Source organism: Protopterus annectens, chromosome 8.part1 (genome assembly GCF_019279795.1).
Source record: "Protopterus annectens isolate FY-2018-M chromosome 8.part1, PAN1.0, whole genome shotgun sequence".
Classification (NCBI taxonomy): domain Eukaryota; kingdom Metazoa; phylum Chordata; order Ceratodontiformes; family Protopteridae; genus Protopterus; species Protopterus annectens.
Window position 1 is genome coordinate 318042418 of NC_056742.1, and position 26235 is coordinate 318068652.

A 26235-nucleotide genomic window follows, 5' to 3' on the forward strand; every position below is an offset into this window, starting at 1 on the left:
TTTGGCTTGGCTAAAATACATAAATATCTGGAAGACCCTATGTTCAGGCCTATAGTAGCAAGTGAAGGGACCAAAACTGAAGCCATTTCTATTTTTGTAGACAAACATTTACAAAAGGTAGCGGTCAGAGGTAGTGCTTATATTAAGGACACCTTTGATTTTATTGGACACATCAAAAAAGTGAATGTTATTGAGTCAGACATTTTAGTCACTTTAGATGTGAAGTCTTTATATACAGTTATTCCCAATGAAGAAGGAATGGAAACAGTGAGATTAGAGCTTTTAAGTTCAGGTTTGTTTTCCAATAATACTACTAGTTTACTTATGGAAATGTTAGATGTTATTTTGAGCTACAACTACTTCAAGTTTAAAGATGATTTTTTCCATCAAAAAAACGGAGTAGCAATGGGTGCAGAGATGGCACCCATTTATGCCAACATTTTCATGAATGGTTGGGAGAAAAGACATACTTTGATTGATACATTCAAAAACAATATACTTTGTTACAAACGCTTTATAGATGATTTGTTTATTGTTTGGAGAGGGAGTTTGGTGTCCCTTGAATCTTTCTTGCTGTATATAAACAGGGTTTGTACGTACTTGAAATTGACTTCAGTTTTGAATGACAAAAGTATTTCATATTTGGATGTAGTAGTGTATAAAGAAAATGGCAAGTTAGCTACTAAAATTAACAAAAAGAATGTGCGAAACAATTCATATTTAGACTTTTCAAGCATGCATCCCAGATATATGAAAGAAAATATTGTTAAGGGTCAACTGATGAGGGCACATCAACTTACTTTGGATGAGCATCAACTTACTTTAGCAGTCAGTAGTACTTCTAATACAACTGAGACTGTTTTTAACCCTTTCCCTATAGCGCAGAGTCAGCGGTTAGGGAGAGGGAGGTCGATGAGCAGGGGACAGCACAAAAGGAAAGTGTCAGGCAACGAGGTTGTAGGTCCTACCCTCAAGAAAATGTGGGAGAGGACCGTAGCTCGTTAGTGATCAATTTAACCAGTAGGACATTAAGTCAATATGAATATGATGTTTTGAACAAGGGCTTGAGTTTTATCCCCACTAGGCGTGGGGATTTGGTAGATTCTATTGTAGATCTGAAGTATTTTGTGAGAAATATACAACTTAGACTAGATTTTGGTACTACAGATACTAATATCCATGAGGTGAGATTTAGATCTAATACTGTGTATATTCCTCAGTTACATCCTCTATTAGACACTTACTCACGGTTAGTGGAGAATGATATACATGAATACTTCAGTAATAATAGGAATCCTAGATTTAAGCAGAATTTGAATTTTTTACAACGACAGGCTCTGGATGCCTTGAGAATGGATCCTAACATTGTTATTAGACCACATTGTTTTAATGGACTCAGTTGACTATATGGAAAGTATGAGGTTGTTGTTATTTATAGTCAGATTGATATGCAAGATGTATCAGAGAAGGTATTTAAAGTATTTGACATGCTAGATGAGTTAACTTTAAACAATGACATCACTGAAGAGCTATATCAGTATTTGAAAGTAAAGAATCCTCGGATACCTATCATACAGGGCCTTCCTAAAGTGCACAAGTCCTTGAACCACCCTCCTATGAGACCTATTGTCTCGGGACAGGGTTGGTTGACGGAACCCATGTCTATCTATCTTGAGCACTTTTCACGACCTATGGTTGATATATTTTAAGGGATAGCAAACAGTTTTTGATAGAACTCTATGAATATATGAAGGATGTAGATCCCTCACGTGAGTTCTTACTAGTTACTTTAGATGTGGTGAGTTTGTTCACCATAATACCTAATGAATTAGGAGTTTTATATTTTCAAAGTTATTTACGAAGTAAGTCCAATTATACTAGTAAGTTTATTGATCTGTTGGCTCTTTTTCTGGAGACTACTCTTACTAACAATATTTTCATGTTTGGGGACAATGTTTATTTACAGAATGATGGCGTGGCTATGGGCACTTCTTGTGCCAATAGCTATGCCAACATTGTCATGGCCTGCTGGGAGGAACAATATCTCTTTCAATTTAGTCCCTTCAAGGAACACATAGGTTTTTATAAAAGGTTTGTAGATGACCTTTTCTTCCTTTGGTTTGGTACCAAGAAAGAATTGTTGTTGTTCTTTCATGATGTTAATCAGTCTACAGATTTTTTAAGATTCACTTTGAATTATTCTGAGGAAAGTATTTCTTTCCTGGATGTTCTTCTGTACAGACTTCCTAATGGACTTATTAATACATGTATACACCGGAAACCATGTTATAGGAATGCCCTGCTTCATAGGAAGAACATGCATCCTACCTATGTGTTCCATAATGTTTTGAAGGGACAAATTATGAGGGCGGCCAGGTTGAACCCCAGTGAGATAGGTTATACAGAGGAACTCAATAGAATGAGAGGGATGTTTGTGAACAGAGGATATGATGACCATACCTTCAATAGGATGGAGTTAGACTGCAGCAAGACCGTATTATTCTGAGCCTGTTATGGCTTGTAACATAGAGCATTCTCATGTATTAAGAGCTCCGCTGTTTTATACCCAGGATGCAAAATTTTTTAGAGAAACGATGGGAGATTTTGACTCTTGATCCATTAGTCAGGGAAGAGGTAGGTCCAAAGCTTATGGTCAGCTATAAAAATAAGCCTAATATAAGAAGCATGTTATGTAATAAGACCAAATACCCTTCTCTAGGAGTTAGTATCACAATGGAACCATGTGGACATTGTAACCAATGTGTTTTTATTGACACTAGTTACTCATTTTGAATTTAAGTTTAGTACAAATACTAATTGTATGAGTTCAAATGTTATTTATCTGGCTAGGTGCTCTGCTTGTACTTACATTGGTAAAACGAATAGGACCTTAAAAGAGAGAATTAGAGAGCATATGTACCAGATAAGGTTAGGTAATGATACCAATGCACTGGCTAGACATGTTAAGTCCACAGGCCCGAAGCATACATTTTTATTCTGTATAATACAAGAAGTCCTTCCCAATGCGAGGGGTGGTGACCTTATCAATTATACACTAGAAAGGGAGATGAACTGGATTATCAGGTGTAGGGCTGACAAACCTCCCGGTTTGAATGATAAGGTACATATAGCCCCCTTCTTAAGGAAGAAGAGGTGCTATAGACCTTAATTTTGATAATAGTAATAGCCACATTAGTATCAGGACAGTACTACACCTGTATATAGATCTGTGTGTCAAAAATAGTAACTGTCATACTAGCATTGGGACAGTGATTATATCTACATAAAGTGTTTTTATGTAATATATTTTGTTAGCTTAGTGAGTATATTTATAAAATTATAGAAATTGTTTTTAGACCATACATATTTTATTAGTAATATGTATGTGATTTGTCATGAAGTTTAGCGCTTTTTGTTTTAATATATGCCCTATGTCTTTAAATTAAGAAGTTTTTATCTGTGCACATGATTCACCTTTTAACCAATTGATAGAGATACTCCTGTATTTAAATTGTGAATGAAATTGTATTTTTGTACTGTCTGAAGAAGCCTACGGGTGAAAGCGCTAACAGTCTTGGAAAAATAAACTGCTTGACTTTTATTATTTGCAGTTTTTTCTTTGTACAAAGTTCGTGACTCTGAACTGTTTTCAATTGTGGAGTTTCTATTTGTGGAAGTTTTATCTTTATCTTCTGAAACCAACCATTGGACCTTTAGTTGTTATTAGTTTTTATCCATTGCTATAGCTGGGTCCCAGTATATATTTACTTTGGATGATGCTGATTTTATTAAAGAGAGCAAAGCTATATGTAACAGGTTTGTAGCTAGAGGCTATTCAAATGAATTAGTGAGAAGTAAACTTAGTGAAGTCAAAAGAACTAGAGAAAATCTAGAAGTTTTTTTCTAAGAAAAATATCAACAATGACTTTGGAACTGCTATGCAAATATTGAATAGTGTTGATTCGGAAGCCATCAAACAGATTATCAGAACAAATAGGAAAATTTTGAAGAGCAGTGAAGAAATACTAGAAGCAGTTGGTAATGGTCCATGCTTTCTGTACAAAAAGGGAAAGAGTTTTAAAAACGTTTTCCAAAGCAGTTTGAATCCCAGGTCTTTTAGTACAAGCGGTAGGATGGAAAAATGTTTGGCATGCAATTTCTGTGATTTAATTTAAGAAGGAGTCAGTGAAATTGTCATTAATGATGTAAAAATATATGTCAATGAGGTTTACACATGCAAATCAAAGTTTGTTGTTTATCTAATTGTATGTCAGTCTTGCAATGCATTCTATGTTTGCCGTACTAGTAGGGAGCTGTTAAAAAGATTGTATGAACACAAAAGAGCTGTGGAAACTGGCAATGAAGCTAATGCTTTAGGTAAACATTATAAAATGGGGGGTTGTAAAATCAATTTTAAATTTTTGGTTTTGGGAAATATTGCTGACTATGAGATCAAGTTGAATGCTGAGGAGGAGTTGGGATGGTTGGAATATACATGGCAGGTTAAGTTGAATGCCTGCTATCCCCTTGGGCTAAACAACAGAGACGATTTTGTAGCCTATTTGAGAAAGAAAGGGTTAAGCCATTAATTGGGAATGTCATGTGATGATATCTTTTAGTATTTAATGAATGAAGTGAGAGGTTTTAATTCAGTCTGAAGACGTCTTGTGTATGAAAAGACGAAAGCGCTTACTGGATTTTTACTGAATTTCTGCATTAAAGCACAGTTTGGTTTATCATCGAGTTTATTATTTTTATTTTTATCAGTTATTTGGTTTAATACATTTTAAAGTGATTTATTTTAAGATTACACAATAACTTGTGTTCTTGGTTTGCAAAATAAATCTGACTGGTGGCAGTGTTAAAGTAAATTGGGGAGAGAGTGCTGATACTGAAGAGCTATCATTTACCTTTCATCTGGAAAATATTGCATGTGTATTCATGTACAAAATAATTTTAAACAAGTTTCAATCACTAACCAAAAGTAACAGCATGTGTTTGTGATAAGAACAACCAAAAAACCAGCAAAGCACTAAAAGATTGTAAAGCGCACACTACCAACAGGTCCAGAGGTAAATCCACCAACAGAATGTAAGAGCATAAAACACAGTTTTAATAAGTAAATCTCCAAAATGTATAAACTATACAATAAAAAAGTCAGGTTTCCACTAAACTGAACTTTTTTTGTCAGTATGAAAGTGAAGCCTTTTTCAAACAAACACACACACAAACAACAACACCAACAACAACAACAAAAAGTAATATTTACACATACCTCGCTATAGTTAAAAATGTTATAACCTTTGTGGGTTAGTATAATCCCATCATAAATAAATGTAATACCTTAAAGATTATTTTGTTCTTTGTTGCTACAGTTTACATTTATTTTTTCTCACCCACCCTTTGTATTTATGCATAGTAGGTATGTGTAAATATAATTTTTCTTGTTTGAAAAAGGCTTTACTTTCATACCTAACAGTGCAAAGGTTATTTGGGTGTTGGAGGTATTGGGTATTTCTGGAGGCAGCAGTGAGTATTTATTCCCTTATGGCCAATCACCCCTGACATACAAAAGGACTTGGAGTGGTGTGGGTCAAGGGATCTCATATTTAGTGAGAGCACATGGGAGTAACACTACTGTTCATCACTACATTTATGTGGTGTTAATGGATTAATGCCTGTACTAACAATTAAAAATGGCAGACTAGCTTCAGAAATGATATCTGTGAAAGTTATGTGAGTATTTCACAAGGTAACTATTAAACGTATTATCCTTGATACATTCATATATCTTCATTCAAGTTAAACTGAAACTGTAAATATATAGTACTGGTAGGGGAATAATGTGCTAGCCAATGGCAGAAGAAAGATCTAATATTATGGATACTGACCAGAATACTGGTGCTCAGTCTGAAATGAGATGGAGTGGAAATGCCTATGGGGCTGTGTCCCACCTTATATAGGACAGGGAGTTAAGCCCTAGTCCATCAAGCAACAAAGACATCCCTTGAAAGGGAGAGGGAGGGGCCAGGTACAGTACAATGTTAAGTATGAGACACTTCCAAGATAGTGAATTGAAAAGAAGCTTTGATACTTTTGCATGTCTTAGGATCAAGATGACTGGGAGGACACAGGTCAAGAGGTCAAGCCCTCATTTTAGCAGGAAGTGAACCATAGCAAGGCAGATGTAATTATTGCATTTCAAAGAAGTATTAGACCTACAGCTCTACGGTGCTACACCTTTTATACCCTACCTTATATTTGTCTGCTTTTACCCAGTGTCGTTCAACAGAAAACTATACAGCTAAGCCTTCAAACAAAGGTCTTTTTGGTACTCAGCTCCTGCCTTCTCCACTGAAGGAGGTATATGACAAAGAAGTCCTCAAGATTCAACTTGCAGCAGTAACAACTTGTGCTTATTGCAGTTTGAGATGTGTATAAAGGGCCTAGGCTAAGTACACAAAACCCATGCTGTCTGTCATACATTATTTGCTGACAACCAAGGCACTTGGTAGAATTAGGAACCTTACACTCCTTTCACTCTTGACAGCAAACCCAAGTATTTTGACAAAAAGGAGAAGCAAACTTTGCAAATAGCAGGAAGCAAGTGGAGATTATTTAGGTTAGTATGCATCCTTAACCCAGTTATAAGTAAATAACATTCCCAGAATAGCATGGCTTTATAAACACGGATACTGGAAACTTATGACTGAAAACAGATCAAGGAGACCTTAAGTCAAGACCATCAGGACTACCACAGCAACTCATTCAAATGTCCTGTGGGACACTGCTTGAAAAGCAAAGAGTGCTACTCTGTACTTGATATGAAGATGATGCAATGCACATTTATAAATAAAGGCAGGATGAAAACAAAGACAACCTAGTTACTGCAATAGCTTGAAACAAGAACACTGGGTGATCCTACATCTGCTGGTGGAGCCATTCAGCAGCTTTGTAGGAAATCTGAAAGCATCAAGGACTTATGGCATTTCACTTCTAAAGCGCCAATGGCTGATCTTCGGCATCGGTGCAAATGCCAGCAAACAAATTATCTGGATGCACACCTGCCTCAGAAACAGTCTCAAACAGTGGATGCTCCCTGGCTGTCCAAGAAGGCTGTACACTGATCAACAGTCTAATTTCAGCTTTTCCAATGTGAAAAAAAATGATAGATAAGGGCTAGTAATTCTACCCGTTTTAGTTAAATTCAGTCACTGGCTAATAAGTAGACCACCTGGATGCCAGCAAAGAAGAAACTTAGAGATCTGCAAAAAATCAACTAGAAAAGTTGAAGAGAGAACAATGACTGGGAAGACACTGACTGGGAAGAATCCTGCAGAACAAAAAAAAAACAGTTCAAGCTCCAGCTTTGGTACAAGAGTTGGCTTCCATTAATTTAGAGGAAAAACAAGTCAAATGAAACATTGCAGGAGTATATCAAATGAAATAATAAAACACTGGAAAAATGGAAGAAGCTTTAAACAGCTGTTCAAATGAACTGATAAAACTGCAAAAAGCAGAGGCTGAAATGAAGAAAAGGCTGACAGTGTATGACACTGCTAAAGAAGAGCTTTTTTTTTTTTTTTTTTTTAAAAAAGGTAGAGTCAGAGGGCAGAGTGCACAGAGAAAACCTGATATTTTCTGGTGTACCAGATAAACTGGAAGGAACAGACTGTATTAATTTTATGAAAACTCAAATAAGTAACTGAACTGGTATTCCAGAGCAGAATTTGTTAACTGAAAGGGCATATTATGTGCATGATCCAGACCGGACCATGAGAAAACAGCCAAGACCTGTATTAGTAAAGATGCTATCATACTAGAAGAATGTGTTGATCCTGACAAAAATGTGGCAAAAGAGCAAGTTATAAAAACTGGAGATAATTGAGTGTTTATGGAAAAAATGATTATTCACTGTAGACCAGGCAGAAGAGAATGACATTTATCCCAGCAATCAGGGAATATTGAGAGGCAGGTGTGAGACTCAAGTTGCTGTAGCCAGATGTCTTCAAAATATTTATTTCCTGAAAGACCAAAGTCGTTTTGTGGTACAGAACAGGTTAAGGGGAAATACAAAAGTTTGCCCATCAAGGGGAGAGCCATCAAACAGAAGGGGAGTCTGCTTCTCATTCTTCTGGTGGTAAGGGTCATAGAGAGACTTTGCCAGTGAAACCTTTTCCTATGTTCCAAAGGAAAATGCTTGAGAGGCAGGAAAAAAGCACAGGAGTTAACTGGAAGAACTGGGAGTACCTTGGACTTGAACTAGAGTCAGGGATTGGGAGATAGAGATGAACAGGAAGAAGACAAGCAACACTCAAATTAATGAATACATGTAAGAGTATAAAGCATCATTCACATTTGTGAAATATCCCTTTACAAGAAAAGGTGACTGGGAAAGATTGGATTTTTGTAAAGTTTAAACTTGCTGGGGGAATGACAAGCATATTCCCCACTTCATGTCATTTTTCTTTTGAAGGACACAAAAATGGGGGAAGAAAAATGCAAAAAGTAACTATAAACAATTTTTGTTCTCGACAGTTTTGTATAATACATTTTATTATACAAATTGCATGTTATATAGTAAAGCATTTTCAGTGATTGTTGTATATAATAAAGATACTAAAGTAAACAGATACTTTTTTCTTTCTTAGTTTTAGGAAATGTAGGCATTACAATGTAAAAAGAGAAAAACAGCTGAACAAAGTTAGGTTTAAGTCAATAAGTTGTAATCTTGGGCTAGTGGGGTGGAATGTAGGGTGTAGAAGAAATGGACTGATTAAAATATAAGTTTGAAATAAGTTTTATTTCACTTTTGCATAGGTGAATGTCTGGATTAATGCATTTGACTTAATCTCATGACATTTTTTTGTGAAAGCAAGTGGGTTTAAAAAGAGAGACCACAATGTAACTAATAGTTTTCTTTAAGCAAATAAATGTGTATTGCAAGCTGAGAAATGTTTAGCTGAGGATAGCGCTACACATTGTTCTTATGTTTCCAGTGAAAAAAGCTGACTAAAGGTGAAGAGAATAACTTGAGTGGTTTGCATATTGTTTACTGTGAGAAACATAAAATTAAAAGGTAAAAGAGTAAACAGCTCAGTAAAATAAAGACTGAAATTATTGGAAGTGAAAAAGAGCAGCTTTTCTGGCAACTAAATACTTTAATGCATTTACTTGAACAGTGTATACAATTTTGTTTTATTTAATGATAGTTAGTGCACAAGGACACAAGTTTGGGCCAGAATGTACACAATATGTATTCAAGAACATTCTTATCACATTTTCTGTGCTTTCTAGTCACTCAGAAAGATTACACTAAGTGTACATATGTCTACACTTTGTGGTAACCTTTATGAATCCCTGTCTATATTTAAAGCTGCAAGAATATCAGTAGGAAATCTAAAATTAGGTTATTAGAAGGTATGAGTTATGTCTGTGTCATCTATTCACTCAGAGAGGTGTACACTTAGTGTACTGTTAGTGTAGGCATTACTGAACCCAGGGTTTAGTGTTTTCTGAAAGCATACAATTTGTTTTTCACCTCTAGGAGGGGAATAAAGATAAGACAAGAACAGGCAGCAATTAGTGTAAGTAGGAGCACAGACTGTAACACACTTCTTGGCATAGATAATATTAATTTTAGTTTAATTATTGCCTGTTGTTCCAGATGTCAATGTGGGACAACTGCTCCTATCAGGAGGGTTAAACTTTATTTGAAAATGTACGTAGTTTTGTGTGTGCTTGTTTTAAGATAATAGGCTATGGGGGTGTTCTGAGGATCAATCTGCCAAACATTTGTGGTTGCGTGTAACAGAAAAGCTGGAAATAAACATTTAAAAAAGTTGTCATATATAACTGGAGTGGCTACAGTATACATATTCTGGAATGTAAATGGCCTCACATATGTAGATAAAAGGTAAAAGTACTGAATTATATTAAGAAATTCAGAGTGCAAATAGAGTGTTACAGGAGACATGTTTGGAAAGAAGTGAGCATAAGAATTCCATAAAGAAAGGATTTCAGGATCAATATTCATCAGTCTTTCAGGGACAAAGGAAAAGCAGAGTACTTATACTAATTTCTAGAGGAGGTCCAATAGTGATAGAAGACAACAAAGATAGTAATGGTAGATCTGTTGTAATAAGGGGCTACTGACAAGGGAGGAGGATTATGTTGGCATGTATTTAAATTCCACCTACAACTGCTATTATCGAGCTTAAGAAAGGTTTGGGAAAATTAATCAGCTTTCAGCAGGGAATAAGTGGGGACAGGAACATGATTTCCAAAAATGTGGATGTTCCTGGAGGACCTAGAAGGGCAAATACAACAAAAGTGGGTAGAGTACTGAAGAAGTTTATGAAAATATTTGGTATGGGTGATGTGAATTCAGTAGCTGGAACTCAGACAGAGTTTACATATTATTCCCCGAGGTACAATACCTGGGCAAAACTAGACAAACGATTATAATTCACAGAAACGTGTGCATTTAATCAAAAGCTTCAACACAGATCCAGTAACTATTTCAGATCATGTGCCAATAACTAACATCAAAATGCAGGGTAGTGAAGCAAAATTGAGACATTGTTACTTCCTCAGTGTTAAAAAGAGAGGAATATGAGGAACAGGTAATGGAAATTTGTTTGAGAGTTTTTAGGGAAGATAGAAATTTCTTCAGAAGTTATAGCTAGTGTGTGAGATAAGGTGAAAGTGGAGCTTACAAACAGGGTAGAGATAAAAGAAAAAGAGATATGATTAAGAAGTAAAAAATTATTTAGAGGGGCTGACAAAGGTTAAAGTATTACAGAATAAGGAAAATCACACAGAACAAGAGAAGCAGCAACTGCAGCATGCTAAAGAGAAAATAAGTATTTGGATAATATGCATGAGTTTAGAAAGATTATAACTCCAGAGCACAAAAACTATTCGCACAAAGACATAGGCAGCAGAAAGTAGAAAGTGTTGTTGCCAAACTCAGGGAGACTATAATAAGAAAAATAATCAGAGATCCTGTAGAGGTATTAAAGATCTTTTAGAAATTTTATGAAAATTTGTGTAAAGCTGAGAAATGGAAATATTTATGGAAGACTTCAGTATGCCAAGGTTAGAGGTAGATGAGACTCCACAATTAACAGTTAAGATAAGAGGAGATAAGATAAAAATGGTGATGTATAATCACTTTTCAGGAAAGTATCCAGGAATACATGGCATTCCTGTTGAAGTTTGCAAGCCAGGAGGGAAGAAATTGATAAAGATCTGGAAGGTTTTGTTTAACAGTATTTTAAAAGGAGGGGAAGCCCAAACATTCTAGAAGAAAGATGTGGTGGCTGTATTACCTAACTATGGTAAAGACCCATCAGACCCAGCTTCATATAGGCCCATTTCAATTTAAAACCATGATTATACAGTGTTTATGTCTAAAATAGTTAAAAAATGCCAAAGGTGTTGCTAAAATTGATAGATATGAATCAATGTGTTTTTTGTGGAAGGGAGGCAATCATCTGACAATATTAATAGTACAATGATGATCCAGAAGAAAGCAGAATGTAAGAAAATACTACTGTTGTTGGTGGGTCTTGATGCAGAGAAAGCATTCAACAGAGTAAGCTGGGATTTTATGAGTGTGGGTTAAAAAGGACTGTGTTACGGCAGCAAAGGATATGTGTGAAGTGATTAGTCAAAAGATAATACCAAAAGTGATAACATGGAAGAATTTGTTTATGGATATGGAGAGCAAGATACAAGCACTGAAAATGTTCAGGCATATCTTTATCAAGCAGAGAAAAAGTTGTGGACAGTAATAGAGTAGAAGGATTTTATCTAGGAGGGAAAGAGAGCAAAGGCCAAGTTGGATAAGTTGATCATTCCACTAGAACAAGGTGGTTTAGGATTACCTGATTTGAAGGGATATTTTAAAGCTACACAGTCAAGACTCATATACATAAAAGGGTGTGTGTGTGTGAGTGTGTGTGTGTGTGTGTGGGGGGGGTGCAGTTGGGCTTACACTCCTGCAAAAACACTGAAAAATGTGGCTCCACTTTGTCACATTTTGAAAATGGTTTTCTACGTGTTTTGAGTTTGTCACATTTTAACAGTTTTCTATGTGGTTAGATTTTTGTCACATTTTCAATAGTTTTCTCTGTGGTTAGATTTTGTCCCACCCCTGCACATGTGGGGGTGCACCCTGCTTATTATAAATGCCAACTCCGAACTCACACATCAGTGGGGAAAGAGCAAAAATTCCTCCCTGCGTACTTACATTTTGTAAGTATTTTGTGTTTCAGTCTTTTTCAGTTTCAGTATTTTTCACTTTCAGTCTTTTGACTTTAAGTTTTATGATGTTTAGGTAATTTTAAGTACACCCAAATATATATATATATATATATATATTTGTGTGTGTGTGTGTGTGTATATATATATATATATATATATAGATAGATATATAAACTGTTGGGGCACTGCCCATAGGGGCCCTTAAAGAAGGAGGTTCCTTTATTTAAGGCAGATGAGCATTGCTTTACAAATGCACAGGAGAAACACTGTAGTTTTAAGTGCTAGGATGCTGGGCATGTCCATGACTCAGACCCTCCCTGGGGGGGCAAAGCCCATGGGGGTTGGCCTGGGGTGTGTCACTCCCAGCTCCATTTAACTTGTTACAGTTTTTCTCTTTGTACAATAACATGCTTCCAAAACCTTCAACTGTTCCCTTTTCAGTTGTCTCTAGGCTTAACATGATATGAATTTTTCCTTCCTCAAACAAAAATAACATCATATTTGACATGAGCTGGTGAGATTGTCTAAGTTGGAGTCATCATTGATGGTCATTGGGTCATAATGAAATGAGAGTTCAATCACGGAGCCTGTCTGTTATTTTCTTTTTGTGGGAGTATAAGGCTTTTACTTATGCAGCAGTTTCTAATAATATGGGAGTTGGGGTATGAGGGGAACCCAAGAGCATGGATGTGGATCACATGGTCCGGAAGGTTTTTAACAATCTGTGTAGTGACTTGTCCAGGAGAAGAGAGAGATCTCTACTACATACCTGGTGGTTCTATTGGTCTAGGTTGTGTGTCATGGTTCACTCTACCAATGAAGTCCTCATCCAGGATAACTTTAAACATCTGTGCCATGGGGATGTTAGGCAGGAGAAGATGCTTCACTATGGCCTGTGGGTAGGTGGTTTGTGTGGTTAGGCAGGTGCTTGTGGTGGTGGGCTGGTGTGTGTCGGTGAGCTTATACAGGATGGGTTTACAATTTTCATTTTGATTTTAAGGTGTTACTAACACTACCTACATGACTGCTTTGCTCAGCAAGAAGACAATGTAAAAACCTATTTTTGAAAAATATATCATTTAAAAATCTAAACTTGTCCACGCATAAGTCAGTGTACTACATAATCATACATCCAGGGTGAACACAATGAAACAAACTCCCCCAGTTACTTTGTAGTCATAAATGCTCTCTCTAGGTAGATTTAGTTTTTTCAGTCTCCATTTCACTATAGAGTGGAAGAATTTATGTTGTTGTTGTGTCTTTCGGCTTTTCCTGGTTAGGGGACGCCACAGCGGAACTCTGGTCTGCTAATGATTGGCAGTAGATTTTTACGTGCCGAGTTGCCAGCCCTGACACACAACCTTCAACTAAGGTACGCCCATTCATGCATGTCTCCACACAGAAGACGCTTTAGCTGAGAACTGAACAGGACAACGTCTTACTGTGAGGCGACAATGCTTTGTAACAGACTTTATTACAGTGTATCTGATATCTCTGCAGTAATGCTGTTTGGAATATTATGTTCACTTTATCTCAGACTATACAATTACTATCAGTGATGAAACTATTTATTCTGTACTTGTGATTTCACTGCAGAGACTTTTTTATGTGGGAACTTGGAACAAAACATGCAAACTTATGTGAAACAGTGTTGGCTTTTGTACAAAACACAAGTAGCACCTATTGTTTCAGGTGTGTCATGAAGTTCAGTGTTGATCTCAGTATTTCTGTACTGTACCTGTTCCATGATCTCTTTTTGGGTTCCTTGGGTAGACATGATGCCAAGTTTAAGGTCTCTTATGGTTTGCTGCGCTAAAGCCAGCTCTCTTGTGCATTCTCTTGCTTGCTCCTGAACTGCATCTAATTCGGCACGAAGCTTGTTTACAGTCTGCTCACTTCGAGATGCCTTTAACAAATTAAGCAGAAAATAAAGGATGGTCATTTTTCTGTAATGAATTTTCATTTTATATTCTCATCATAAAGCCAATTATCATTATGGAGCTTAAAGTTACACACACATTTTTTACACAAGCACTTCCAAAGCCTTAAAAGAAGACAAAGAATGACAGAAGAGCCAGATGGCAGGCTAATTTTAAGACTTGTAAATGTCAGATATATTAATTTTGCATAACTCACCTTGGTGCAATCAGACACCATGGCATTCTACGATGGTTCTTAAATGAAAATCTTTTGAGTAAGAGCACAATAATTAGCATGAATGGAGTAGTTGGGGGAAAATCTATTCACTGCTGTGTCTACATTCTTTTTCTTGTTACAACACAGAAATATCTTAGTATGACAGAAGGCCTTTATGAGTTGTGGTCATTGGCTGTACACAAGTGAAACCAATACCGATTTATTTTGCTACTATATAAAACTGAATTGTCTCAAAGACCTATCATTTCTTTGTTCCTCAAACTTTTAAAAGGTGAACATCTGAACTTCATAGGATAACAAGCAGAAATGTTTCCTATTTTTGCAGGAACTGCTTGCAAAAGAAGGAATTAAAAATGAATATTTATTTTATTTAGAAGGATCCACGAGTAACTGCACAGTTTCCTGTTTCTTCCTTGGAGCAAGAAGGAGGTGTAGAAAGTACATCTGTGTGAGATACTGACCATTATAACAGATCTTCACAGAAGACATTACAGACCACAGCAGTACAGTAACATATGGGCTTCTCCTTGAAGATGCCAGTCATCATCTGGCCTGTGTGGAACTAATGAATTTGGCAAAACTAACAGGCATCAGAGTACTGTGAACATCTGAGATGGTTTATGGCCAGTACAATATGTAAAATCAACACATTACAAATCCAGGCAAAAATGGACTTGTGTTTTTAAGTACAATGGAACAAATACTAAAATGTGGCACTTATTAAAGATGAATTTATAATTAGTTGCCAAAAAGCACTGGTTAACAAAACACACACATGTAGACACACGTGATGATGTCATAAATTCATTCAGAAGGCAGTGCTAAGTCTTCGAGAAAAAATTACCAGCAGATGTACTTGTAGCGAAGAAATATTCAATCCTTCTAAGCAAGCAAAACATTAAGACTTGGTATGATGAGTTTGTGATGCAAAAAATATTCACTGCTCAGGATTCATTGACAGTGACAAAATGTTGGTGAGCTATACAGAAAGAATGGTCAATACAATTGAGGCTACTGCTTCTGTAGTGGACAAGGGTAAGTGTTGTCAGCTAAGATATGTTAGCAGCTGTGATTACTGTGGAGTACAATATTGACTGCAACTGCCAATACAATTCATGTTAGAGATGACAGTTTCCAATACAAAGACTGTAATATTCAATATGTTACATATTTATTTAGACAGGAACATTAATAAACAGATTTCCCTGCTATTCATGAAGTCTTAACAATATCCTTCTACTACATTTTGTTGTAATTTGCTATATTCTTAAAATATATGCTGAAAAGTATAAATATTAAATATGAGCCTATGAAAAATTTAAACAGTGGGGTAAAATCAGCTGTTGTGAAAAAATCCTGAATCATTAAAGAACGTGCTAAAGAAAAATTGACTGTGAACATTTATATAAACTGTTAACACTAGCTCAACCATAGCAAAAGAACAGCTAGATTGTTGTATATGTATAATAACATTTACAAATTCCATTATGATTACTACCTATTAGTTATCGCCTGTCTATTTATGTCAGCGACCAATCCCTATCAAATGGTATTTCCAGAACTTTACTTCATCCATCCATACTGACTTTTGCCCCTTCCCCTCGCTCTTCAATGATAGGATCATTTTCAATGCTTTATTTCATCTCCAAGAAAACAATATGTGTTGAAGGGAATACTTAAGGTAGAAATGCAGTGTTGTGAGAGAGGCAAGTTTGGCCTGTGCTATTTAAAGTTTTTTTTCTTCTTTGTATTCCATTGGAAACTGTTATATCAGTCACTTGAGATCAAGAGGACAGCAATGTCTGAAATCAACAAGGTGTATAAGCCTCACGACCTCAGAAAGAATACTCTCTAAACTTGATATCCTGTCCATAAGAATTTAAACAGGGCAACAGATAAAACACACCATTGGCAGATTCTTACACCCACCATGAATGCATGTAATTTAGCAATGAGAATGCGGACACATCTCTGCCTTTGCAGATACAGTAAACAGTTTGCAGCAGGAGCTTTGGGACCCTGTACTGTTATAACAATTTCTACAAGACATTCTACTGCATATGGTCATATGCCTTCTTCAGGTTCACAAAGCACCAGCAGAGCAACCCAGTCCCCCGGCCAAACACCTGTTATCTTTATGGGGACAAACAGCTAATGCACCTTTCCAAAACTAAGATAGAATCCACACTGATTCTTCTGAATCTGATCTGCAGTTACCAGATCAAGCCTCCTTTCCAACATTCTGATATATGTTGTCTCTAGGTTGAGAACTTTAATTCCTAAATATTGTAACTAGACTACACCATCATGTCTCTCTTTCTGAAAATGCAGACTACCATCTCAGTTTGTTAATGCCATATCAGAAGTCAGTAGTGTAGCTAGGGTGGGGCTTGAAGAGCATCTGCTCCTGGTGCAAAATGTTGAGGGGGGTTGTGATCAGTCAATTCCAATCTCTCTCCAATGCAATATCTGCATTTTAAAAGGTGGTACTGAATTTTCAGTTAACCTGAGCGCTGTAGCCCTCTGTGTGTGGTCTAAAATGCAGCAACTACAGTTTTTACCATTTAAAACTAATAAAAAAAGTATTTTTTTACTTAAAACTTGAACAGTGTGCAGACATTGTATAAACTGTAGTAACTGTTTGCTCCATTTGTAGCATGCAGTTTGCTACAGTTTAACCAATTTTTTTCAAACTAAAATATGAGTGCTATAGTAGGCAGGGTTTAAACTGTTGAAACTGGTACATTTGTAGCAAGCAGTTTGCTACCGTCTAAAAAGAAGAATTTAGTATTATTTTTTAAACAAAACATGAGCATTGTAGTTTGCTACAGGTTAAGAAGATATGATTTTTCTTCAATAAAATATGTTAAGCCAGGGTTGGGGTAAGGCACAGAAATGGGACCTGAATGGCTGCGGCTTGGGGGTGTATCATGGAGCTGGCCACCTGGTTGGTGTGCCAGTAGAAGGAACGTCCATTTTTTTTTCTCTTCAATGGAAGAGCTGCGGGGGGGGGGGGGGGGGGGTCATATATCTAACTGTAAAAAGCTGATCACTTACATGTATCAGCTTATTACAGTGAAGAAGGTTTTTTTTTTTTGCTTTTTACTTGAAGAGCTGAGGGGATGGGGTACAAGTTCTTGGCCCAGGGTGCTGGTTGAACTAGCTACACTTCTGCCAGCGGTCCTGAATGCAATATTAAAAATGCAATACCTATAATATTCCTTCAGCACCCAGTTGTTTTTAGCATTTGCAACTGGATCTCATCCACTCTTACAGATTTTCTACCACTGCAATGTTTAAATGGCTACAGTAACCTCAGCTACAGAAGGAATTGGCCTTACTTGTTGCTTATGGGCCCTCATCCTAAAAGAAGGACAAGTCAGCTGGGTTCAAGAGTTTCTGCTCCTTCCACCCCCAAACAGTTTTACCAGCTGAGGAAAGCATTGCTAAGCAAGAGTCACCTGATGATTTAACAAAAACCTCTCTTAACCCAGCTTGAAGTCACTCTCCATAGCTTTGTTAACCCAACTCAAGCTACACCCAGGCCTTTGCACTTGCAAATAATTCCTTTATAGCTTGTTTGATATGTAACAGTTAAGACTGGGGAATCATCCTGTAAACACTGTATTTCAGGTCTCTTTCTTTAACTTGACAGCTTCAGTCACCACTGGAGTCTATCAGTGGGTTTTTAATTTACCACCATGATGAGCACCAACCATTTTTATCCACGTCTCCTTGGTGGAACTGAAGTTTTGAACAGTGTGCCCATTCTTCTAAGTCTATGTCAACGACTTCCTCAAGTTTAATTCATAAACTTGAGGTAAACAGAAATACGCGCGCGCGAACGCACACACACACACACACACACACACACACACACACACACACACACACACACACACACACACACACACACACACACACATATATATGTATATAACATGAAAGAAATGGTTTACTATCAAAATTTTGAACATCATAAAGAAATGTAGTCAAAATACTGAATGAAAATGCTGATGGTCTGCATATTAATTAGATGAAAATGTTGAAAAGTATACTGACGATATCAAATTTGGCTTTTTTGATGTCTTTCATTTTTTTTTTTTACCTGCTGCCACTTATCTGCCTGCTTTTCAGCAGTAAACACATACGCAGTTCAGTACTGCACATCGCTGTAATTCATGTTTTTCAAGGAGGCAAGCCCCCTGCACCCCCACATCTCCTGCAAATTATATATTCCAACTCCGAAATAGCCCTACAGTGTGGAAAAGGGTAAATTTCGTGATCCTCACTGTACTGCAATCTCTATTTGTAATGTAAACTACATATGAGTGAATGCACAGTGGCACAGTCATTAAACTGATGTTCGGCAATATGGGAATCAGCCAACACACATTTGGCATTCCCGTGTTCACCAAACCTCAATTCTACATTTTGATAGTAAACTGAAATGAACACAAACATGCATACAGTATATATGTATGCTGACAGGCACATCTTAACATACAAAGATAAAGCAGGTGTAACAAATATTTGTCTAAGGGTATGTGGCATATATACTTTTATTTATCTGTGCTAGATCTATTTCTCAGGGCATGGTGCATATATAGGCCTTCTTTGAGCACACAAAAAGTAATAAATACACACTCCCTTTTATACCAACCACAATTGAATAATCACAATTAATTACCTAATTAATACATCAATTTAAAAAAAGGGCTTTTTTGTTTAAAGCAGCATGACTTTACAAAAACAATAAATATATAACATAAAAAAACTAAAATATGTTACAATAAACATCTCCAGTTGACTTCTTTATTAAGACCACTAGGTGATAATGTATTATATTTCAATATATAAATAGTTTCCTTAAATAATAAAATATTTTTCAACAGTCTATCATCTCCTTTTCTGACAAAAACTTTTTCTAAAATAGTACACTGCAAAAAATTCACATTACTATTATGGTGTGCTCAAAGAAGGCTGATGTTGCCGAGGCGCTAAGCCACATTAAATCTGTTTGGTGGAGAATTCATGTTGTTTCTTGGTATTTTTTACCTTTGGACTCTTGCTGGTTGTTTTCATGGTGCATATATACTTTTATTTATTATAATCATGTCCTCTGCAGGTTATCAATGCCACCTTTTAGTCACAAACCTCACTGCAGTACCAAATTTCAGCTTCATTTAAATAAATGTAAGTAAGTAAATAAAAATATAAATTCTACATGGTCTAAAAAATGTAAAACCCCACACAACATTTATGGTTACTTAAACAAGTACCTCAACAAGTGGCACACCTGCCTTTGATGTTGAAGGATCTGAAACCTGGGGATTGGTTTTGCTTCAAACTAAAATCTTACATTTATTTTATAGTACTGACACAGCAGTACATTATAAAGGGGATGCTACACTCGTAAGGTCCAGCCTTTGGAATTAAACTGGCTCAGACTACCCCACTTAGTATCTTACTCTCATCGTGTGACTACTCATAGCCTCATCTATAAATCTACAAACTGTCCATCTCTGCAAACTCTGATCCAGCCATACAAACAAAGTAGACCACTTCACTTAACCCAAATGTTGGTCCTCATCACTAAATCCAGCAATACAGCTGGTGACAGCATATTCTCTAACTATGTCACCAAAGCATGGAAAACCATGCCTATCTCTAAAAACAGAACAGCATCTCAAACACTTTAAACAGAAGCTAAAGTCACACTGGCAGAATGTCTGGCTCTGCCCCTGCACTAATGCTGGATAAGTAACCAAGACTAAGCCAACACTTCTTCCTACCTTTCCTCTACTTCCCTTTCATTTATTTCTCACAATCCTTCTTCTCTATACACTCACGCACACACCATACCTGACTACCACCTCCCACCACCTCCCAACTCACGTCATCTTTCTTATATTCACCTACAGAATCTTCTTTTCCTCTCCACCTCCTCCTCACTTTCAATCACTTGCGGTCCTTCTTCTTCTTCTTCCATCAGTCTTTAGTTTACTACACATCTGCTAGCTAGCAAATAATAAACAACAAAAAGTAAAGAATAAAAGGATGCTAATTTTATGAAACATTGTCTGTTTTATGTCTTTATTATGAAACTACTTATTGAATTATGCAATGCTACTGGTCCACTGAAATTTATGTCTGCCTATTAAATTATGCTAATCATCTTCCTTTGCTCAAAACAATTGTCCGTATCTGTGCCCTATTGTACTAACTGTAATGACTCCATTACTATGCAGACTTTTCAAAATACTATTGAATAACTTTTTCTAAACAATGTATAAACTTTAACAAAATGTTAATATTCACTAGACTACGTATACACTTGTAAAATGCTGTTTTTTTCTACACTATGTATAATGTTTAATATGTATCATTTGGAGCTTTTCTCCCAGGGCCTCCACCAAAAGGGGGGCTCTGTGTCCAGTTGCACTTTCCTGGATAACAAATACAATAAATGCACAAGTAAATAAAAATAAAAGATCAGATGTTAAACTGAAGGCCCACCTGGCTGAGACCGTGATAAAGCCAAGTGCCACCACAAAGTAGTAACCACAATCCAGAAAACAGCAGTTCAGCAACGTTAAAATATTTTATTCAAATGATTTGTCTCTTTTAGAATATTTGATTGAATAATTAGTTTTTGTTTCTGATTGGTTAGGCTGTGCCTTTTGAATTGTATTTAATTTGTTGTATATGTTTGACTACTATTACACTGAAGAAGGACCGAGTTTCCGAAAGCTTTGTATCTATTTGAATAAAATATTTTAACGTTGCTGAGCTGCTATTTTTTGGATTGAGTTTGTAATAGCTTAGGTAGATGACCTGCGTCAATTACTGAAAAAAAAAGAGTTTGGTTACCTTTATTTTAAAATTTCCCCTTTAGAAACTTTTTCTCACTTCAAAAAGCACAAATAGAAATGTATAATAAATTAATAAATAGTCATCAAAAGTCAAAGCCTATCCCACCTTCATTTTGAGTAGAGGTATTTTACTGAGTTTACAAGTTACTTCCACATCACTTTTTCCTATCCCCCAAAAAATTCATATCAGTTATACTTAAAAGTATTCTGTATAATGCAGGCAAAATACCCAAAACTCTGGTTTGCAAAAATGCCCACCACATACATTTGATTAACATTTCAGTGCCCTTACTGTTGTCCAATTTCTTATTGAAATAATCTTACTGCATCTTCCTTGTCATAATATCCATGTAGCTAACAAAACAATATTATTAATTCTGCTACTTTCATTTACTGCTGTATCCTTGTAGTAGCTAAGAAACAAATTTGGCTTTGAATTTCCCAGAGCCTAAGATAACATTTCAGAAATTCTTGAATCTATTACATTTGTAAAATACCTTTTATCATTTATTCCTCCATCCCACAGTCTTCATATAAATGAACATGTTTATTTTTTATTGTATAGCTTGTTTCACTTCTCACAGGTATTCTCTTAGGTGAAAGTTTCCAAAACAAATCCCATATTCCTAAGCCATATTTTATCCATACCTCTCAACCTGGAAACATCACAAATCTGGACAACGGCCCATGAAAAATAGGTACAAATCTGTATGCTGATTAACATAAATTTTGCATAATTTTTTAACCTCACCCACTCCCAGTGGAATTATGGGATACCATCCAACATTCAAACATACATAGTCCCTTCCCGTTATTTTTTAAAATCTACAGGAAAAAATAAAATAAGATACTTATGTAAGTAAAATAATATTTCCTATTTTTTGTACCTAAGAATTTAAGTAATCAATAAGCAAAACATTGCTAAGATAGGCAAAAAAAAAAAGAAGAAAGACATAGCTCTCATTGCATTAGTGACATAAAATCAGAAAATATGACTCATCTTACGTAGAAAATTTACTTATAGTGTATAAGTTTTGATCACATTCTCCCAAACACCAAAAAAAACCAAACACCAAAAATAAGCATAATTTGCATCAATGAAAACTCCCAGGAATTGTGTCTCCTTATTCCTTTATTTTTCTTTTTCCCATATCACTGATTGCTGTAATATATATTCACACTTCCTAAAACTTATTGTCTCATCATTATTGTATCATGTACTTTAGTTCTCCAAAACTGTGCAAGGTATATAGAAGTGGACAGGCGTCTTCCCATTAAGAAGTACATAAGTCCACAAGGAAGTAAACCAAGCAGGCTTGGCTCTATAATCTCAACATTATCAAACATTTCTGAAAAAATGCTAGAACAGAATGAAGATGGCTTTTGGTGAGGCACTGAGGCTAATTACATTGTATTGTGCAAGTGTGCATAAATTCAGAATGCCAGCATTGCTTTGTGCTATAGATATCTCAGTCTCAAGACAAGGGTCTGCAAGTGCAACTGCAGTGCAAGTATAATTTAGTACATTTTTTTCATAGAGTTAGAATATATACACCTGACTTGTACAAAATGCTTCCAATCCAGTGGCAAATTGTATGTTGTTTGGTAACATATTAAGAAATTAAGTCACATTGCACAGCTGTGGTAATTCAGCACCTGCAATTTTATTATCTTTCTACTAATCAGACACACATACACACACATTCTGTGAGCAGCAATTAACTCCCTTTACTGAACAGATTTAAAATATGAGACTGTTCTCATTGCAGGCAGCAAAAATTATTTAAAATATGCGATATGACTTCTGTAAGCAGCAGCAGTTAACTCCCCTTGCACACAGTTAACTTCCCTTACTGTTCAGAATTGAACCAAACACTCGCACATGGATTTAGCAGCAGAAACAGTTCACACACACCAATTCTGTGAGCAGCAATTAACTTGCCCTTACTAAAATGAAGAATGGAAGAACCCTTAAACTGTTCTGTTCTCATTGCAGGAACAATGGTTTAAAATATGCAACCGTTCTCTGTAAGCAAGCTCCCCTTACACAGATAATTTCCCTTATTTTAACACACACACACACACACACACACACACACACACACACACACACACACACACACACACACACACACACACACACACGCACACGCACACACACACACACAAACCTCGTTTCCATTGAGCCTGGCACCTTGTAAATTCAAAGCACAACGGAATGCACACCCCTTGTAAATTCAAAGCACAAACAGAACACTTGCCTCATTTCCATTGATCCTGGCAAAACAACTAAAGTGCTTCAATAGCACATGTAGACCAGAAGAAAACCATTCACTCCACTGCAAAAGCTTATATTGTAAACTTCACAGAATCTTTGTCTTGTAAACTTCAAAAAGCTTGGCACAGTGGAACACTTGTACTTGACTAGTTTCCAGCACACACAAAATGCAGCAATAATTCCAACACAAATTCAACTCAAATCTGAAAGCACAATGGAGCACACCTGGCAAAAGCATTGCAGCACAAAATGGAAGAAAACAAGACTGTTCCTAAAGAAGAAGAAATAGCTAAAGTGCTTTACACACGCACACGGACCAGAAGAAAACTGTTCTTAAAGAAGCAAGACCATTCTTAAAGAAGAAGAAACAGCTAAAGTGCCCTCATTAGTACACACAGACAGGAAGAAAAGCATTCTTAAAGAATACGAAGAAACAGCTAAAGTGCTTCAATAGTCTCTTTTGTTTTTCTGTTTTTTTTTTCCTTTCCTTACCTGGAGGAACCAGGGAAACTCTACTGCTGCACTGTGAAATGGTCTGGATGGGGTAGCCTTGCCAACTGTCACTGTATCTCTAAACTAATTAGAGATAAAAAAAACACTGTTGCTGCTTGGAGCTGTAGTGCAGTCCCGACCCTCTCTAAACTGACTCTGGAATTTGAAGGAAGCTTAGTTGCTGTAAACTGTCCGAGTTAGACACACACACATTGCTGCTGCCCATAAACATAAAGTACAGTGAGTCAATCAGTCAATAGTCACATTCCTTGAGCCCTCAGCTGAATTCTGACCAGCTGGCAGGCTTCTAACAAATTTCATCATCACGCACGCCTCTGCACGTGATGACATCAGCAGAAAGTTGCCAAGGGGAAAATTTAAAAAAAAAGGCCAGGAAATTTGGGAATAAAGGGGGCCAGTCGAGAATTCATGGCACTCCATTATTTGGACCTCAAAACAGGTAAATGCAGAGGAATTCAGTACGGTTGAGAGGTATGATTTTATCCTGTTTTTATTACTGAAAATACCCACAAATCATCTTGTAGAGTGCATCAGCTCTCAACAGGGCTGTTAGCTATGTAAAATATTCTCATGCTGTGCCTATCTTATGTCATAATGCCTCCCAAGATTAGTTTCTCCTAAACTATATTTAAGCAATAATCCATATCTTCGTGTGAGTGCATTAGGAATTACCCCGGGCTGGCCTGGAAGAGTGGGCCTTGGCCAGAGGTGTAGCCAGGATTTTCAAATTTGTACTCACAGCTCCCAGACTGCTGCTCCTTCAACAAGCCACACCCACATTAACACTGCTGACCAAGCCACACCCCCTTCATATTGCTGATCTCTGAACAGATCACTGGTAAGTACATGCCGGGATAGTAATTACTTACATGATGAAGCAGCATGAACATTTCATTCCAAAAGTGCATCTTCCTTAAGTCAAAACAAATTACCTTTCCATTTACACCAGGGTATTTCAGTTTGCCCTCCCAAGAGTACTCTTTCTCCCCTTGCAGCTCCTAATCCCTGTAGTGGCTCATTAGAGCTCCAGAAGTGCTGCCGACTAAAGGACTGGCAGGCTCTAGGCAATACATGCTCTGCAGTGCTGTGGTCTGTAGGTAGACCATATAGTGCTCTCCCTAGGTAACACCCAAGCTGTGAGCCACAACTACTTCCCTTCCACCCACATGGGTCACCTGGCAATGGCTGCTCACTCAAATGGCCTACACTCACACTAAGTCTTTTGGAATAGTAAACTCTACATTCCCAATGACAAACACATTTTAGTTGGGCTCAGTCATACTGCCACTGACAATAAATAAGAAGTGCACCCATAGGAGTCAATCAAGCAAAAGCTAAAGCTATTGAAAGTTACACCCTACTTACATTCTGTGAATCTCAAGCCTTTGGTGAAAGGAAATTGGTTAAAGCAAGAAAATTACCCTAGACCCCAGAACCAGTGGGACTGTACATGCTCTAAGGTATTTTTTTGGAGTTTTTCTAGTGCTATGATCCAGAGATAGTCTGAACAAAATTACTGGAAAGAAATGAAAAGAAATTCAAGGAAAAATAAGTTTTGCCCAAGGCTTAATGTTCAAAGCTGACATGATACCACCCAAAATGCTAAGAAGACAACAACTTGAAAAGACGAAAAGCATATCTGCAAATGCAGGCTGTCTCCCTACCCTCCCACAAAATTAAAACATAGTCACTTTATGTATAGCCCTGTGCTGTTACATGTTGAAAGAAGAAATGAAGAAACTCAAGTTTGATTGTGAAAAATGTTAAAAAAACAATCATGACACCATTCTCAGCTCCCTTGTAAGCTAGTGTAAGTGATCTTGTGTGCACATATCTGAGTAGAGCTGGTTTCTGATTCTTCTGGGTGCAGGGCATTAGTTGGGGATGGGGTCCCTCTACTAAGCCTGTTTCAAACTTCCACTGTACAGAATAATTTACTGCCAAGCTCTATGAATGATTGAGTGCTTTGAATAGTTGCACAGACACATCTTCACCCATCAGAAATAAATACAACACCAAATTCAAAAATAAAGCCCCATGGGCAGCATAATAAAAGAAAAAAATGCTCATTGCATGCAAAAATAAATGTAACTCTCGGAAAGCCAAAAACACTCTTGCTAAACTAAACAAGGAACTCAGGAC

General features: G+C 36.7%; 1 protein-coding gene across 1 annotated transcript in view; it reads right to left on the reverse strand.

The window, feature by feature from the left end:
• PMFBP1 (polyamine modulated factor 1 binding protein 1) overlaps nt 1–26235 on the reverse strand; it is a 3624986-nt gene that overhangs the window by 291575 nt on the left and 3307176 nt on the right. Inside the window, exon 35 of the mRNA XM_044081904.1 lies at nt 14009–14176. Within this exon, the coding sequence (XP_043937839.1) occupies nt 14009–14176 (168 nt within the window). The remainder of the gene's footprint in view (nt 1–14008; nt 14177–26235) is intronic.